This window comes from Gastrolobium bilobum, unplaced genomic scaffold, assembly GCF_033153095.1.
Source record: "Gastrolobium bilobum isolate Gb01-03AN ecotype WA unplaced genomic scaffold, APGP_CSIRO_Gbil_v1 utg22667, whole genome shotgun sequence".
In the NCBI taxonomy this organism is placed as follows: domain Eukaryota; kingdom Viridiplantae; phylum Streptophyta; class Magnoliopsida; order Fabales; family Fabaceae; genus Gastrolobium; species Gastrolobium bilobum.
The window spans coordinates 40,930-60,904 of record NW_026899671.1 but is presented as its reverse complement, the minus strand read 5'-3'; the positions used below and the strand labels follow the sequence as shown (position 1 = coordinate 60,904).

General features: G+C 34.7%; 1 protein-coding gene across 1 annotated transcript; it reads right to left on the bottom strand.

Moving 5' to 3' along the window:
- Window positions 1-313: 313 nt before the first annotated feature.
- On the bottom strand, window positions 314-5,514 carry LOC133292510 (probable leucine-rich repeat receptor-like protein kinase At2g33170). Its single transcript, XM_061490925.1, has 3 exons — window positions 4,982-5,514; window positions 1,700-4,673; window positions 314-997 (listed from the first exon to the last, which is right to left on the bottom strand). Exons 2-3 carry the CDS (start codon window positions 4,656-4,658, stop codon window positions 636-638), a joined length of 3,321 nt encoding a protein of 1,106 aa, XP_061346909.1. The 5' UTR covers window positions 4,659-4,673; window positions 4,982-5,514; the 3' UTR covers window positions 314-635.
- Between the last annotated feature and the right edge of the window lie 14,461 nt (window positions 5,515-19,975).

The window sequence follows — 19,975 nt, the reverse complement described above, 5'->3', positions numbered from 1 at the left end:
TAAATTAAAATATGTCAAAATGCGAACAATTTATGAGGAAAAATATTGTTATTTTAAAGGACACAAGTTGATATCATTTTAAGTAAAATTACTATATTTTGGTAGTTTTTTTTTATGTTATCTATCCTCCACAATACTCTCATTTTCTTTCTCCTTCAAATTTTGTGGAGAAAAGAGAATATAAAAATCACTAAATATGCAATAAAACATAATAGTTTAAGTTAAAATAACACAAATTTGTATTCTTTAAAATGACAAATATTTTTCTCATAATTATAATAGTTAAATAATAATACTTGAAACATACACCATGTTATATGAACAACTTATATATTATCCTTCTCTACAACAAGCATAACCTCCATGATACACAATGTCAATAGCCAACTGTACAATAAAGTTACAATACTGAATTCCAAAAGAAAATACAGAGACGTGAAATAAATAACATACACTAGTATAAAGTAAAACAGTCAAGTCTAGTGGCATAATGGAGTGAAAATGTACAAGAATCATCTTCTACTTTCTCTTGTGGAAAATAATACTTGGAAAAATAAACAGAAAAAAAATCATATCTGTTAACAAAATCCCAAAGAGAAGTTGCATACTTTCATGTGTCATCTTTGGAAGGAAGATCATTGTGAGGTTTGAGTCAGTGTTAAGTTTCCTTCTCTCTCATTCGAATCAATAAGCATCAAAACAACTTCCCGCATTGATGGCCTCTTAGAAGGAGACACACTTGTGCACAGTAAAGCAAGTTTCAAAACAGTGAGCATGTGATTCATAGTGGTTTGGTCTTGAAGATCCACACGATTGTCAAGTATCTCTGATGTCAATGTATTATTATGGTTTCGAATATGGTTTCTCACCCATGTGACAAGGTCACCTCCTTGCTCCAACGGCTGAACTGGAGACTTTCCCGTTAGCAATTCCAAAAGCACAACACCATAACTATATATGTCACACTTTTCTGTGACCTTCATGGTATATGCATATTCTGCCATGCAGGATAAAGTGGTTCACTAAACAATAATCAACAAGTAATAAAGTTTTAAAAATGAGGATTTATATCAAAAACCCCTTGAAAACGTATCTCTGGATTTTTCATCATAATTTTAAGGGGATACAAAATTAACTCTGAAAATATGCATATATGAATAATATAATGGTACATCACAGGGTCATGTGTAAGTTTGATTTCTTCTAATAATCACTGCTTCAACCCCTGTACCAATGTGCTTGACATGTATTAATATATCTATCTATAAATTGCAGGATCGTGAAAAAGACATAAAATAATTGACAAAGTAAGTCAATATTAGAATTATAACTGAATGAAAGTAACCTAAACTCATAGGCATTAAAGGCCAAATACTAATAGAGAATAAGGCTTTGGCAAGTTGTTGATAAGGATCACTATCAACAAATCCATTTTAACAATATAAGATACTCTCCTTTTAAACCAACAAAATCTATGGTCAGAAAAAGCAATTTCGATACTGCTTAATGTACAAAACTCAATTTCTTCAAAATTTGAAAACAAAAAAAGAATATCGTTTATAAACACGAAGTGAAACTACAAATCATCCTAAGCTATAAGACAGGAATGACAATAAGACGATCTACAATGACAAAACAAGACATAACGTAAACGAGAAAGTTTATGCTTAATCAACTAATTATAAAATTAGGAGCTTACCAGGAGCAATATATCCATAAGATCCAGCAACTGCAGACATTGATTTTGACTGGGGCATGTCAATCACTTTTGCCAAACCGAAATCACCAACATGGGCCTCAAAATTTTCATCAAGGAGAATGTTATTAGATTTTATATCACGGTGAATAATCTTTGGTTTGCAGTCATGATGCAAGTAGGCAAGACCCTCAGCAGCTCCAAGAGCAATCATGAACCGAATTGGCCATTCCAAATTAGTTGCAGAACCATGCAGTAGTTCACCTAAGCTACCCCTTTCCATGTACTCATAAAGTAGGAGATTGGAACCCTGGTGATAGCAAAACCCATACAACTTCACTATATTTCGATGCCTTATCCTTCCAAGAGTCAATACTTCAGCCCTGAAACTATTGTCAATGTTGTTCCCCTCCCTGTTAGATGCTAACTTCTTAACAGCAATAGTCTTACCAGATTTCATGACTGCCTTATAAACTGTTCCACATGCTCCCCTACCAATAACATAACTTTCATGAAATCTTTTTGTAGCTTCAACTAGATCTTGGAATGTGTAACCTTCCTTTGGAGGAAAATATATATCTGAATCTGGGGAGGGAGTCTCAGTGTCTCGAAAGGAATCTACAGACTCCCTAGGACGTCTCATAATATATAAAATAACTAAAATTAAAATGAGAGAAACACCACCAACAGCAGCTGCAGTTATCATTACAATTTTACCACGTGTAGAATCAACACTTTTCACGGGAGGAAGAGTGTGGGAAGCTGGATTGGTGTTGCAGTCACTGAGAGGTGCACCACAGAGGCCTTTGTTACCACCAATAAAGCTGCTTACAGCCATATTTTGGAAAATTTTAGTGGAAGGTAAAGGTCCAGAGAGGTTATTATATGAGAAATTACACCCGAGCAAGCTTGAAAGATCGTCAAATGTGCTGGGAATTTCGCCATCCAAATGATTGTTATTGAGAAGGAGATATTCAAGCATATTGAGATTGCCAAGCTGAGATGGTATTCTTCCAGAAAGATTATTATAACTGAGATCCATTGCAATCTGTAAGCTTGAAAGAGAACCCAACTGAGGAGGTATTTCACCAAAAAACATATTGCCATCCATCTGCAACCAGTTCAAATGAGACAGATTACCTAATGCTGCAGGAATATATCCAGACAGTTTATTGTCTGAGAGCTTGAGAATCTCCAAATGCTGAAGTGTCCCAAGCTCATTTGGCAAGGAACCAGTAAAGCTATTCTGACTGAGATCAAGCCGCTGGAGACTTTTGCACCAAAAAATTTCAGGTGGGATTCTTCCAGTGAAAAGATTTGATGAAACATTAAAGGTGACCAATTGAGAAAGATTTCCTATTTCCTTAGGAAACTCCAATGTGAAGTAATTGTTTGCAATATGAAGCCTTTGCAAATTGTGGCAGTTCCCAATCTCAGTAGGAATTGGACCACTGAACCTGTTCTCATTCAACTCAATGGCAGTAAAGTTCACCAGTTTACACAATTCTGAAGGGAAGCCACCAGTAAGCCTGTTTCCAACCAACAGCAACTGTGCCAATGATTCACATTTCAATATCCCTGAAGGTATATTTCCATAAAGCTGATTAGCTGCCAGATTCAACAACATCAAGCGAGAATTCAAGCATAGATGAGGAGGTATGCCTCCTGTCAAGTTGTTGTCAGAAAAATCAACCACCCAAAGAGGACTATGAAGTCCAAGTCCCTGAGGAATAATACCACTTAAGGAGTTATCAAAAAGTTGCAACTGATACATTTGAGTCAAATATTGGAAGCCAATTGGAATTGGACCTGTAAGATGATTCATTGACAGGTCCAGCTTTGTGAGGTTTTTCAAGCTACTAAACTCATTTGGTATAACACCAGTTAGCTGGTTCTCAAAGAGAAAGAGCAAACTTAGACCACTTATTTTGCTCAACTCGGAAGGAACATCACCTACTAAAGAGTTCTCTGAGAAATCAATTTGTAAACCTGAAGAAAGATTTCCAATTTCCCTTGGAATGGTTCCATTCAACTTATTTCTGTAAAGATACAACTTCTTCAATGATTTGAGGTTCCCAATCCCCCGAGGTATAGGTCCAACAAGATCATTCCCATATAAAGCAAGGGTCTCAAGACTGCTACAATTCGCAACCTCTTTAGGAATAAGCCCAGATAACTGGTTTTCCCATAAAATCAGTTCTTTTAAGCTGTCAAGCATCCCAATCTCGCTTGGCAGCTCCCCTCCTATCTGATTTTGGGCAAGGCCAAGGTATACCAAGCTCTTACATCCCCAAATTTCCTTTGGCAAGCTACCAGTAATGTTATTTGCCCCAGCTCTGAAAGTTTCAAGATTCTTAAGATTTCCAATGGAATTAGGCAGGGGCCCAACGAGAAAGTTGCTATAGGCCACTAACTCCACCAATGAAGACAAGTTTCCAAACTCATCTGGAAGAACACCAGAAAGTTTGTTGTTGCAAATATTCAAATTTCTCAAAACAGACAGCTTACCCAATTCAGCAGGAATTGGTCCCTCTAATTGATTATTGTTCAAATAAAGATATTCCAAACTCAAGCACTCAGCAATCTCTTTAGGGATATTACCAGTCAGATCATTGTAAGCAAGATTGAGATAAGTTAGATGGGACAGACCCCCAATGCTAGTATTTAGAGCTCCAGAAAGACCCATTGAACTCAAATTAAGAGACATGACCACCGGATTATTTTGATTATTATCACTATATTCAAAAGTGCAATTTATACCTATCCATCCACATGGGGTTTCATCTGTAGACTTCCAATTTCCCAAAAGATTAAATTTATCTTGAAGACCATTCTTAAGCTCTAGGAGGATTTTCCCCTCAGTGTTCAACCCCTCTATGCTACAAAGAAGAAAAGTCAATAGTAGTAAAATAACAGAATACCCTTTTGCGAAAGCTCTCCCCTCCTTGATATTCCCAGACATCTTAATATTCAGCACCTGCACGTACAAGCAAACAATGAATTAGTCACTTGCATAATCCAAATGTTCTCTTTTTTTTCCTTCCCCGAGGGAAACCAGAAAAATTTTGGTAACCTTGATATTTAACAAAATTTCAAAATTCAGAGTTTCAGGACGCCAAATGAACTTAAAGTCATATTAACAATTCCAAATGCCATTCCTAGAATTTTAATGAATCAGTTCAAAGAAAAAGCAAAGTACACATGTATATTACACAGAAAGTCACGATTCAAAATCGGAAAAAAAAAAAAAAAAAAAAAAAAAAGCCATAAAATAACATAACATACCTTTCAAAGCCCACCATCACTCATCAAAAAAGAGATAATAACAAAAGCAGCAAGTCCACCCCATGGGATCAATAATTCCTTGTGAAGGAAAATTGAGAAGAATCATGGAGTTAATGAAACTTTAGCCAAAAATAGAATATACCCACCTCACCTTTTGGCGTGAAAAGTGGGGATCTTCGATCTAAAACATGAAAAGCCAAGAATTTGAACACAAAAATCCAAACCCCCTTTTTTTCAGGGTCTAATAAACATTCAGAAAGAATACTCAAAGTTCAATGAATCAGAAAATGAATATTCATGTGCGTGGAGTGGCTTTCTATCTGCAAGTTGCGGGGTGTGGTGAAAGGGAATGAATGATGAGTGTGAAGGGTCTTTTTTGGTTGAAGCTTTAATGGCCGACAAAGCATGCTTTAATCTTTCTCTCATATGATCATTTTAATTGTTTCTCTCTCACACCAAAAGGGTCCTTCTTGTTGCTGTTGTTTTTTCAGTGTTTTGATTGCACCCTTCTTTTTAAGTGCTGGGAAAGGAAGGAGAAAAGTATGATGCAAAAAGAAGAAAGAAAGAAAAAAGTTTTTGAGGGATTTTCTCGGGAAAATTTTGGAGTTTTTTTTTGTATAGTTTTGTTTGTTTGCTTGTGATTGTGATGGGGACCTTCCTTGATCGTGGTTTGGTTGGTAGGTAGGCGCTGAAATAGTTGTAGTCGAAGGTGTAGCTGTACAAGTACTCACTACTCAGGTTCTTTTCTACGCATCACACATTCAACCTACCTTGTTTTGCCACGTGAACATTATGTAATCTTTAAACTTCCCTCTCTAGTTCACGTTGTCCTAAATTTTATCCATATCCCCCTCTCTCTATGTAGTTATATTTAAATACAGGAAAAAATATTCTTAAAGGATGTTTGGTAGAAATAATTTTTTTCATGTTTTGAAATCATGATTCTTAATAATATGATAAAAAAATTATTTTTTTAGGAATGTTATCAAAAAATTATTTGATAGGTCAAATATTAACAGATTTTTGTCCCTAAAAGAGTGTAAATTTTTTCCAACATCCGAGATTCTAAGAATTGGTGAATAGTTTTTAAAAATAGTGTAAATATTAACAGATTCTAACAGATGTATGGCATTTTGGAAGAAGAACTGTACACAAAACTAAGGCTATGTTTGATTAGTGTTTTTAGTTTTCAGAACAAAAAACAAAAAAACTCGTTTGGTAAGACCTGTTTTGTAAAAAAGTTTTGAGAACTATAACTGTTTTTTTGTTTTTAGAATCAAATTTAGAGAACATATCTGAGGTGTTTTTGTTTTTTGTTTTGATTTTTAACTTTTAAAAAGAAAAAAATATAGAAAACATTTGTTTCCATCACTAGTTTACAAAACAGTTTTAAGAACAAAAAAACCAGAACACAATCAAACAGACCCAATTTCGAGAAAATTATATTCTTGGAAAAAAATTTAGAAATCTTATACCAAATGTGAGTAAATAGGATTACTATAACAACTCACTGTCAAATAGATGATAGTGGATTAACCAAGTGTTTAAGTGGAATTTAAACATGTATTCAAAGAAACGGTAAACGGTAAATCATGTAATTGACATGATAAATAGATTAAGAATACAATTCATGCCAAATAAGTCTAATAAGACCCTAAAATAAGTATATGGTATATGTGGGGACATAGATGTCATAATGTGAAAAGTCAGGATTACTTTGGTAATTGACCAAGGTTAAGTCAAAAGTTGATTTTAATGATGCAATTAAATTTTATAGTTAATTTCATGGATTCAAAGTGATCTTATTGTGATTAAACAATGTCTAGATTAATTTCTAAAAATAGGTCAAAGTAAGAAAAATTAATAAACCAATGGAAATTGGTTTAGGTCAAAGATGAATATAAAGTTGTTAAGTTAGTAACACAAGTTAACTTTGTGAATTATTTACATGATTTTTTATGTATGATTGATTCTTTGTGATCTTGTATGTTAAATATTATTAAAAGTCAAACTCACTATTGACCAACCAATTAGAATCAAGGTTGACTAGTCTTGAACAAATGGACCAATGATTGGAAAGTTTGAAAGTCTAAAGGTGTTAAATTGTCCAAGTAAGCAAGCTTAGTCATTTTCTACATGTGAGGTGGCTAAGATGATGACAAAGTGTGTGGAAAATTAAGGAACCAATAGAATTTTAGCAAGTTGCAAAGTTAGAAAATTTTAAAGTTAGCAACTTTTAAGATATTTTTCAAGACTTAAGTACTCATCTTTCTTCTTCCAAGTATCCCATGCACACTTCTTCTTTTTCCTTTCTCCTTGAGGTCGTGAGCATGGTGAGAGAAAGAGCAAGAGAGTTCAAGTGGTTTTAGGCATTTTTAGATAAAACCTATTACACAAAAGTTATAACTTTTTGGTCTTGTGAACCTAAATCCTCTTTTTTTCTTTTCTTGAGGGCTGGTACTGTTCATCTAGAGAGAGAAAGTTAGGGTTTTGACAAGTATTTGCATGGAAAGTGTTGCCTAGTTCACAAGAAAGCTTAGTAAGATATTACATCTAAATTTTGACGGTTGGAAGTTATTTTATTAAGTGTTTTATGATGGGTTAGGGTTTGATAATTGTAAGAACCCGCACCGTTAATTAAGGAAGTTAATTAATTAATTATGTGAAATTAGGAAAGAATTCCATAATTGATCCTAAACACCCTCCCTTGTATGCATCCAAGGGAGTTGTTTGCTAAGCGGATTAGAGTTCTTTAATCATATTTTAGAGACTGAAAATCACTTTTACAATGCCAATTAAAAACTTGTAATTGAAATCGGGTTCGTCACAAAAATCAGAGTATACGTTCAAAATTTCTCAACTACTGAAAGTATAACTTTCTTGGCAGACCTTGCTGTCTTTAAAAATTCGTATAAAATTCATTTCAACGATTCAGAAAAATATTATTTGTAATCTAGAAACTAGACATCTGGGGCTTCGCGTTCATATAAAATAATAGTAATTTGAAGGTCGTTTGCCCTCGAAACATAACTCGTAAGGCGAGAGCTAAAATCAGTGAATTGATATCAAACGACCTGACTTGCAAAAATCATAATAAATCGAGCTTTCAGAATTTCGTTGAAAGGTTTATATATAATGAAACTAGACACCTGGGCCTACGCGTGCATATACATTATAAGAAAATAAGAGGTCCGTAGCCCCGGGACGCCAACCTACAAAATGCTCGCACAAACAGTTTTAACTTAGCTTTCAAAACAGGAATCAGTTTTCATAAAAACGTTTCTGAAATCCATTTCAAAACACTTGCTGTTCTTAAAAGTCTTAAAACAGAATGCAAACATAGTTCACTAATATTTAAACATTCACAATTAGTACAGTCATCCATGAAATTAATACAATCACAGCAGCATGCCCAACAGTAGAAACCAACAGCAAATATCCAAGTCCTCAAAAGCTTTTACGTCCTCCTGCCATTTTATAAAAATAGCAGCCCCAAAAGGGTGAGAAAAATCCCAGTAGTGTGGCAACAAAACCAATAATGCAACAGTATTAAACTAGGCACAAAATTATAAACAGTCGCTTCAAACATGAAATCATTTTCATCATATATCCTTTTCATCATATATCATATTGCGTATATAACGCCAGAAGTGTACGTTCATAGCACTACGGTACACGTATCACTAACATAATATCATATTGCGTATATAACGCCAGAAGTGTACGTTCATAGCACTACTGTGCACGTATCACTAACAGAACAGTGGAGTACCCTGGGTGGCTCCTCAGAAGGGCTCCAACTGTACCTAAGCGGACTGAAGCCAAGTGTCCCATACCCCGATATCAAGGGATGCCTATATGATGCATGCTCAATCACATGGTCCTATATATATAACTATTCTAAGACTCAAGACTAACATGAATTTGGTACATGCATGCCATGCTATGCTGTCACACACAAACAGAAAGACAAGTGCGGTATGATGTACGGTGCATGCATATATCATCTGTTCATAGCATATACTTCATGTACATTGGATGCCATACTGCCAAGCCATTCTTTCTTTTCATAACAGAATTTCCATAATCATAACATTTCCATAGGCAGAATAATTTCATCATTTATGGCAGAATAATCATAAGGCACATGTGAGCAACAATTCACAATTCATACACTAGTCAATAGTCACATCAGGTAATACCGCCTAACACATACCTGTGACGTTTACAACTTTTTAAACAACGTATCACCAATTCGGTCCACTTTCTTAGAAGTTCGCGGACCTAAACAAATGCATCACAAATCAGAATTTTATCTCACATCATTCCTATGCGTTGCATCAAGTTTTCATTCCTCTAGACCCCTTTATTCTCATTTGTTTATCATGGTTCTTTTACTAACAAATTTCTGTCTTCAAATAATTTTTATTTATTCATAAACAGTGAAAAAAATCCAACATCTCCCAAGCACACCAATTCGGGTTTCAATATTAAAGCAAGTTCATGACATTTTATTCCCAAATTTGACTACAAGAGACCAGGGGTGCGCTAAGAAGGACCTAAAACATGATGTCCAACTAAGCTTAATTCATACAAGGTTTGATACAAAATATAGTCCAGCCAAATTAGTCCAACACTTTAATAATTATGCTCACCTAAATCAATGGTACTAGTAGTCAGAACTTCATTCATATTACCAATTATTTAAAGGAAATCCCCATTAATTAAAACATATTACCATAATAAAATCCTAAGTCCCCAAAACACACCGTTCAAGAACAACAACCAAATCAGGATTAGAACCAAGCCTCACTCAGCCACTAGAAACCGAAATCAAAGATAGAAGAATGGGAAATCACTTACTTGATCATGCAAGTTCTTGGCTTGCATGCAAGAAAATAAAAGTCTGGACTTAAGAATAAAGTCCTTCCTTGGCAGTCTCGAAGATTCAGTCACATGCAAGAGGGAACAATTCATTAGAACCGTGGGAGGTGGAGAGAAATATGAAGGGAAAGGAGGTTACCTTACCTCCGTGTTGCTTACGGTTTGAAGAGGGAAATAATGAGGTTTGTTTGGCTCTTCCAACCGTGTGCACACTTGAGAAGAAGAAGAGGTGAAGTGGAACTAGCTTTCTGCCTAAATGGACAATCACACCTGTTTGACTCCTCACCTTAGAAAGCGTACAAGAGGAGTGATAAGAAGTAGATGAGTGAGTAACAATTCTGTTTATGGTTTAGACCCCACACATAGCGCACAAAGATGAGGGAAAGGTGGAGGAACTTTGTGTAGTTTTTCTGGCCAAAGACGACAAGGGCTCAAAGTGGTTTTCCTCTCCTTGCATGCGTGATCTGTTGGGAGGAGAGGGGGTGGATTGTGAGAGTTATCTTCTGGTTCAAAAATGAGTTACCATCAGCCTTTGGTTTGTCCTTGTTATGCGCTTGAGAGAGGTTAAGGAATGGATCATCAATATTGGTTTAGGACCAATAAGGAAGCATGCAAGTCCAGATTTCTTTTTAATAAATTTTTATGTCACTTTGTTTGGCCAATTACTCTCACATGCAAATTCTGAACTTAGGGTAGGTTGTATGATTACTTTTCTGGCCAATGATATTGCATGCAAGGGCAGATTTTTAGCATGGACAAGTAACCATATTCTTAAGGACAATTTAAGATATCTTGCTATGTGGTTAGTGAACCCATGATGAAGGAAAATGGGCTGATCTCATGCCCCTATTTGATGATGTGGGCGCAACCCAAGAGTCCACACGAAGAATTGGGCTTACTTAATTTTCTATTAATTCTTATTTCATGTCCCACTAAGTAGGGTCTAGGTTTTGATACATAATAATTAGCTTAATTCTACCATTCTTGCACTTGCATTTCGTCTCACATCACACATTGATATCCATTACTATCTTTTAGTTTACTTCCAAATTATACGGTTTGTTACAGGCCTTTAGTCCCACTATATCATTATCTTTATCCTATCTTAATTATACAAGGAAATGTTGGGCTGGGCCAACCTAACTTGAACCATTTTTAAAGCCATCTCCTTAACTCAAAGTGGCTGAATAGGGTACACAATAAAACAGCATTTGGGCCGCAGCCCATTACAAAGACAAGGTCTCCATTTGCCTCCTAATTGCTATACTTCAATAAGATTCTAATAAATAGAATAAAATATAAATGAGGGTTGTTACACGTAACGAAAAAGTGTTGCGAAAAATTAATATAAAAATATGAAAATTAATATAATTAGGTAAATTTTAGGGTTTTATAGTTTATTAATCAATTATGCTTAATTCACCTCACTTAATCCCTTCATTAGTGTCCTAATTAAGCCTTAGAACATATTTTAAAATTCAAAACCCTAGGATGCACTACTTGGCCGAATTGCAAGGTGGCTAGATTAGGGTTTTTACTTATCTTTTTTACACAATTTCTTTGTTTAATTAAAAGTCTCTCAAACCATTAGTCCACAAAGGCGTTATTTTTATTAATTTTAACCATCAAACCCTAATTTAAATGAACAGGGAGAATCATAATGGAAGGTTTTAGGGTTCTTAGTTCATCCATTTCAAGGAACAACTCACACATCAGCCAAATGTGACATTTTCTCTTACAAGTCTTCATCTTTCTTAAGTTTTAGACTTCCACCAACACATTTAAACACCAAGACCCCATTTTTAATAATTAACAACATCATTATCAACAAGAATACATCATGGCCGAATTGAAAGTGGAGGAAAGAAGGGTTTTGGAGTCATCTTTTCCATGGATCCAAGTCTTACTTCTTCAAGATTTAGTTCAAGCTCCAACCTTTACTTACCGAGAATGTTTATTTTTCACCAAGAACACACCTTTATAAGATATTCGAGGATTTAGAACCAAAATCATAAATTTAAAAGAGTAAAGGTAGGGTGTTTCAAGAAGAAAATGCAAGGAACTTACACTAAAAACTAAAAAAATGACAAAAGGAAGTGTGTTCTTCAATAAAGAGCTTCAACCACCATTTTTGCCATAAGAGAAAAGAATATGAAGCTGCTGTATGGGGGAGTTCAGCCACAAAAATGGAGGGTCCAAGGGTCAAGAACACAAGCTTTCACAAGTTCAAGAGCTAAGGAACAAGATTGGTGAAAGGTGTTTTGGATTTTGATAAAGTTTAAGCGGTGGAATCTTAGAGAGAAGGTAGAGAAAATTTAAAATCTAAAACTTAGAGAGAGAGAGAGAGGGCTTTTGGGCGCTGATGGGATGCAAGGAAGAGGGGCTCCTTATGTTTTTAGGGTTTTGCTATGTCATTAAGTGGTTTTCTGCCATTTAGTGACACTTGGTGTAATTTTTTCTTTGAACTGTTATCAAATTTTTACTCGAAAACTCCCAAGATCCCAAATTTAAGTAATTAATATTAAGTTTTTTTAATTAACATGTTTCTAACTCAAAAAACTAATTAGTATCTCACAGATACGCTTACTCTATTTAACTACACTGTAGTCCTTAGGGGTATCCTTAATTGTACATGAACTTCATAACTTTCTTAACTTTACATCATTGGTCTAATTATGACTTATTCGGCATATATTGGACTTATATTCCCTTTTCTCATCTTTTTCTCATTTCAGAACTATACCGGCTGCTGACACAACAATACAAAATATCCGGTAATAATGATTTTATCAAAATACCCCAATATGGGTATGAGGATTCACAGAATCCAATTTTCTTATCATTTATGATAATTATATCTTTAGAATATTCCTCTATCTAAGACTCAATGATTAGGTTTAATCAGAATACTGTTACTACCTTAATAGTACAAAATATCAGGTTAAAATTCACTTTCTTATAATATCCACAATGTGGGTGTCAATCTTTACAGAATTGAATTCTAAACACATCTAAGATACTGGTATCATTAGAATAAATCTCTAACTCAGATTCACGTGGTTAATGTTATTCTACTATCTGTTGTTGTATCAGCAATCAAAATTAATAGGCAGAAATTCACCTGTTTAGAATACTCTCAATATGGATATAAAAATTCCTCTAATTTCATCCTCATCTCATTAATGACCCTTAGGTCCTCATAATAACTCTCTAATTTCGAAATATTCAATTTAGGGTTATTATAGAGACTACTCCATTAACCCAGAGTCTTATTGTAAGAACCTGCACCGTTAATTAAGGAAATTGATTAATTAAATATGAGAAATAGAAAATAATTCCATAATTGACCCTAATAATTATGAGAAGGCTTAAATAATTATGGTAAGTGTTTAATAATGCTGAAAGTCGCTTTTCTGACGAAAAGTGCAGATACCGGTTCTGCTACTCGGTATAAATGTGTACCGATGAAGTATCCCAGAAAATTAAAATAAGTGCATAAATATTCCTAGAATATTATGTAGGACTGTTGTTGGGTGGTTTGCTGATGGTGGAAAAATAAATATTCTGATGGAAGACGTTCCTCTGTTCTAAATTGTAAGAGAAAACAGAGTTGTTCCCTTACTTCCAACCCAAGAGCGCAAGTGCACGCATTAAGTAATAATGGGTGTATTAATGCCCAGATTATCGTTTCCACGAGGATAGAACTCTAAATAATGTCTTAGACTATTTTATAAAGAATGAAAATGAGAAGAAAAGTTAGTGATTGAACTGTCTGGTCAAACGTTCCCTGCTGTCTTGACAATGTTCCTCAAGAACAGTAAGTTCAGTCTTCTGGCAAACAATTACCCGCTGCGTTATATATGTGATCCTTCCTGCTTAAGAGAAGGTGTGATAAATCATTGGAGATTGATAGATACAAGATTAAATAAAGTAAAAATAAAACAGTTATAACTATAATCAAGAGACAACAAAGTGGATGGTTTAAAAATAGTTTAACACAAGGAACGAATTTACTGCTCCATTCTTAAATAGTTATTTTCTCTGCTCAAGACTTAACACTTTTTGGCTTTGTCCCAGTTTCTTAACTGCCAACTTTGATTCCTCAGCTCATGGTCTGGATGACTCACAAGTTTCCATATTCCTATGGCTCCCTTGACTCCAACAGGTACTTGGTACAGAACCTTAAAATGGACGAAGTGGCCCCTTATTCCTAAGGTGACCAATAGTGTCATTGCCAAAACACTACCTTCCCCCACTGGCTAAGCTGTCTGAAATCCCTTCCTTAAGGAAGTTCCTTTCTCGGTATGTGTTCAATTTCCGTTGATACACAATGAATATAGCTTACTTAGCCAGAGAAATACAAAAAGCTTCAATCAAGAGTTTTGAAAATAATTCTTTAAGAGTTTTACAGCTTATCCATCCCATAGATATTTCAGCCCATGGCTGATACTTTAAACAATTATTCTAAACTGAAGTCCCATAGACCCGAGATTCAGTTCAGAGATAACGAGTGGAAAGGAAATAAGAAACACTTATATTGAAATGAAACAAGAAAGATTACAACAAAATATAAAATGGAGAAGATGGTTGATGCTCGTGAGGAGTCTCAAGTGAATGTTACAGAACAAGGTAGAAGTGTTGTCACTTAACTACAACTACAACTATACAAAATTAAACTACTAACTAATATTTAGGTGATCTCTTCTTCAGGAATTTTATTCCTAAGGAATTCGATGATGTCTTCGTGTTTGGGACGTCCTTTTTATAGGCAGAAGAGGGAGTGGCAGTCTTGTAAAATCCTTTGGAGTTGGTTTCTTGACTCAAGGGATGGGGTGGTGGCGACAGTGTTTGGAAGCTTGCAACTTGCTTGATGGGTCAGTTATTGTTGATGATTAGCCTTTTTCTTGCAGTCCCCCATGTCTTGCTTTCTTCTTAGCCAATGAGAACTCTTTATTCCCTGTTGTGCACGTTTCTTTGCGTTTAGTTGGTGCACCGCCTCTGCTTTATGGAGACTTTGTTTCCATGTCTCCTGCAAAGTGAACAGAAGCATTAAATGAGTGGAGCAGGTACATTAAATGCTCTCAATCCATTCCCCTTTTAATATATTTTCAAAGGATTATGTCATCATCCGTTCCCCCACTATGTTTTTGTCACAAATGTGTAAAATAAGTGATTTTCGTGCTGAAGTTGCTCATCAGATGAGGGAACAGATGGTATTTTGTCATCAAAATAGGCTTAGATGGGAACAAATTTACGTCCTATCAACTGTGATTTCAAGTTTCAAGTTAAAATACTGAGAACTGGTGGCAGAACTGATACTGGCTATGGAAAACGCGTACCTGAAAGGTGCTGCAAAAAATAAAATAAAAATATGATAAATCTTAGAAAAATGAGTAGGTTCTGAATCCTAAGTTTGAGATTAAAATGCTAAGCGTAGGTATTATTGCTTATACTGTGTGTTTAATTTTAAGTGAGCTATAAATACTCACTTTGGCCCAAAACCCTAGGCCATGTTGGCCTCATACGTGACTTTTGTTTGGAAATTCTGAGTTCTCATCAGCTGCCACCTTCCCTCTCCCATTCCATAGCTTTCTTTCTTCTTCACAAACTTCACCAAAGTGATCACCTTTGGTCATAGTTCCTTCACCAAAATAGTTGAGTATTGTGAGGACTAGTCTTGTGTGAGTGAAAGGTCCTGGTTTTCTGGGTTTAGGCTGCTGTGTAAAGGGTTTTGTGGGCTGAGTTGGTGTTCATCCTTGGTGAGAGCCATCCCCTTGTCTTTGGAGGCTTCAAGGAGCCACCTTTGAGTAGAAAGGACCAAGCTTTGGTGTATTTTCGTATCTTGAAAAAGTCAGAACCATTGTGCTGTGTAGAGGACCCCTAGTGTGTCTCATTTTCGGAGTTTTGAAGCCTTGGAGGTATTCATGATCACCTCTTTGTCATTTTGATGTTTTAAGCTTTGTTTAATCGATTAAAAAGAAAAACTTGGATCATTTAAGTAAAGGAATGTGTTTCTGAGTTCTTAACATGCTTATGAACATCTGTTTAGGGAGTCATTGGACTCCCAATCGCTTTTGGACCCTTAAAATGGGATTATGCAGCTTTCTGTTCGAAATTCTGCTTTCTGTTGGAGAAGTATTCGAATACTTTTCGTGTAGTATTCGAATTTTTGTCCTCTGGTAATCGAATACTCCTTGCAAGAGTATTGGGATACTTTTCTTGGAAGAAAAGTATTCGGATACCTTCGAAGAAGTATTCGAATACTGGAAAGTATTCGAATACAGTGAGTTTTGGTATTCAGATACTGTGGTATTCGGATACTTGGGGTGTTGATATTCGAATACCTTGTGGTATTCGAATACTTTTGTGAAAGTAATCGATTACTTTCTGGAGAGCTGGAGTATTCGAATAATAATCGTGTAGTATTCGAATACCTCCTGCAGAAACTTCCTAAAATGACTTAAAATGATATGGAAAGCCTTAATCACTTAATGTAACCTTGATAGATGGTTATTGATGATTACTTACTGTATAAACAGATTGTGATTGTGCTGTTTGTCGGCCTTGAGCTTGTGTGGACTCTTGGCTTAGATTGTTAGCTTGCAAGGTAAGCTTTCGTGTCCTCGGTTTAGTCATTGTGTGGTTCCACCATACCTCATGGAGGAATGGTTTATATGCATGATGTGTTTACATGCTTTAATAATTGAAAATCCTGTTGAGCTTTATGTGCAATTGCTTATAATATGTATGTGTTGTTCCACTTAGACGGTTAGCCTGAGTATGTAGCGTCATACAATACGGTGACACTGTGGGTGGGTGCAAGTGGCGTCTTGCACTAGTGTGGGTAATAGACGTATTCCTGCATTTCTCTGGCCAGTAGATTAGTTATAACACACATGACATGATTATCTGCTGTATTGCATTATTTTGGAACTTATACTGTTTAACTATTTTTGGAACTTATATTGCACATGTAAGTGAGCTTGGGGTGGAAGATCCTTGAGGACCCCTTGCCTTACTGAGATTTCTGTTTAGAGATCTCACCCTACGTTTGGGGCGCTTATTTCAGATTCAGGTAACCCAGGGGTTGAGACCTCTAGCGGTAGGAGGCCGGAGCTTAGCTGATATTTCTGCCTATGCTATTTATGTTTGGGTGCTGGATGATATTTGTTGCTGTTATTTTATTAGTTTCGTGTTATGGATTTTGAGCTGAGACTGTTGATTATGTTGCCATTTGGTGAGCATGGGGATTGTCCATGTCACATTGACTTGATCTTATGTTTTTAGTTGATTCGAGTTATATAATTGTATCAGGATTATGTCCGGATTACGTGTTGTAGATCCGTGACTTAGATACTCACTTTTTTATTTATGAGGTATTTCAGTTAGCTGTCTTTTGTAATTTACATACAGGAGATGTTTTTATGAAAATGATTAAGTAATCAACTTGGCTATGTATAATGACGTCATAATTGAAAAGAAAAAAAAAGATTTTCCGCATTTTTAATTAAGCGTGGCTTAATACGATGACATGTTAACAAACCGGGTATACACGGGGTGTTACACTTATTGGGATTCATTTCTTACCCTGTCGTGGGGCTGTGATTTAAATCGCAGGTACATCAGTCGTAGGAGCATTGGACCAGTGCGGTGAGAATTCAACAGGAGGAAACATTTAATTATTTTGCTAGTGCATGAAGTATATGATCATGCATGTGCATAGTTTATAATCATTTTGAGAGGCATGTGTTTGCCTATATGTGTTAGCAAGACATGTAGTTTGATGTTGTATTGGCACGGAGCCATTGACCAGTGCAGTGAGAATTTAACAGGAGGAAACATTTAATTATTTTGCTAGTGCATGAAGTATATGATCATGCATGTGCATAGTTTATAATCATTTTGAGAGGCATGTGTTTGCCTATATGTGTTAGCAAGACATGTAGTTTGATGTTGTATTGGCACGGAGCCATTGACCAGTGCAGTGAGAATTCAACAGGAGGAAACATTTAATTATTTTGCTAGTGCATATAGTTTATAATCGTTTTGAGAGGCATGTGTTTGCCTATATGTGTATTAGCAAGACAAGTAGTTTGATGTTGTATTGGCACGGAGCCATATTCAGTATATATATATATATATGGTTTGACTTTTCTGCATTTCAGGAACAGGTTAAATCAATGGGATTTAATCCCTGGTATAGTCCGATTTACAGTCGTTATGTTGTCCATTCAACTCTATACGGAATGGTATAAATTATCATATCCGGATAGTGATTAGTCATTGATTATGATCTCTTGGAATTTAATTTGGAATTTTTACAGGTATGGGACTATACAGATAATTGTAATAAATAGTAGAAGTTAATTGAAAGAAAAAGTTATACAACAAAATTTTATCCGGTAATTAGAAATTTTATTATGTCTTCCACTAATTTAATCTAGTTAGATGTTCTTTATATCAGTAAGTTAGTTAATAATCCGAATACTAAATTGGGGAATTGCAATTACCATTATCACTTTCCGGGAATCTCAAAAAATTCCCCCTACCAAACACCCCCTAAGTATTTTTTCTTGTTGTGACCATTTGATTTGCATGCAAGGTTTTTTTTAATAAGTGTGAGTCCACCATTAGTTGAGTCACAATATGAGAAAACAATTCTCATGCAATATGAGAAAATCAAAACCCATAAATATAATTGATTGAGCAAAGTACCCGAATTTAGATATAAAAAAATAGAGTTTAATGACTCTCATGTTATAGGAGATAATTTTATTTTCTATACAAATAAAAATATATGCAACCCATATTTTATTTTTCTCTCTTTTCTTTTTCATATTACCTCATATGGGTGTCATACACTTTTATGTACATGTAACATACAATTTTACGATATGGGAAAAATATCAATGTAACACATTTTAAGAAACTAATTACCAATCACACTTTTCGCAAAAGTTATTCATAATTGTAGACTCCGTTAAAAACTCTAACTTTATACTGGCATAATCTATTTATTTTTATTTTTTGATAATCTACTGGCATAATCTGTTAACTCAAGTAAATATAGAGTAAAGGGTACTAAATTGATCAAATTAACATTAAATTGGCATTAAATTAAAAAATTGACACTAAACTCATTTAATTAAATGATATTTAAAATAATAAATAATTATAATTTGTTAGCTGAAATTTTTTAGGATCCTTGAAATTTTAAAAATATTAAATTCGTTACTAATAATAATAATTAAACAATTGATTTTTTTATACATAAAATTCACTTGATTCTTTTTTTTTCAAACAGGGAAAGAAAAATAATAATCATGTTTTCATTATTGACAACAAATTTTACATTTCTAAATTTATAGGTATTTTGAAATATAACTACATAAATAAAAATTATTTACCTTTTTAATTACTATTTGGCTTAGTTAATTTAATATTAATTTTTAATTTAATTATGAAATAATAATATCAAATTAATACAATTTATGTGGAGAGAATATGTTTAGAGAATGGATGAAATTTAAGACTAGAGGTTAGGATTTTTTTTTTTGGTTGTTGGTAAAATAGAGGGCCTAAGCCAAAGAAAAAATATATATAACTACTAAACAACTAACGTACGAGGTCCGCCCACAGCAGTAAGGTCCACCAGGAACAACAGTTGAATTCTAGGAGGAGGCTCTCCGCTAACAAAATAATCTAAATTCTCATTGTTACCTAAGATGAAATTCGCCATCCAATCGACACAGACGTTCCCTTCTCTGAAAGTGTGATGAAATATGACAATCCAATCTCTCTGCATCAACGCCGAAAAGGGCCAAAGTGTAACACCCTCCCTTGTATGCATCCAAGAGAGTTGTTTGCTAAGCGGATTAGAGTTCTAACTTATTTACTTAAATACTGAAAACGCAATTTTTTGTTACTAATTAAAAACTTAAGTCGAAATCTGGTTACTTGAAAGAAAATCAGAGTGAGACTTTAAAAGTACATAGCTTGCTGAAAATATTATTTTCCTGGCAGACCTTGCTGTCTTGAAAAATTCGTGTAAAATCAAGTTTTCAAAATTCTATTGTAACGTTTATATAATCGAAAACTAGACACGTGGGG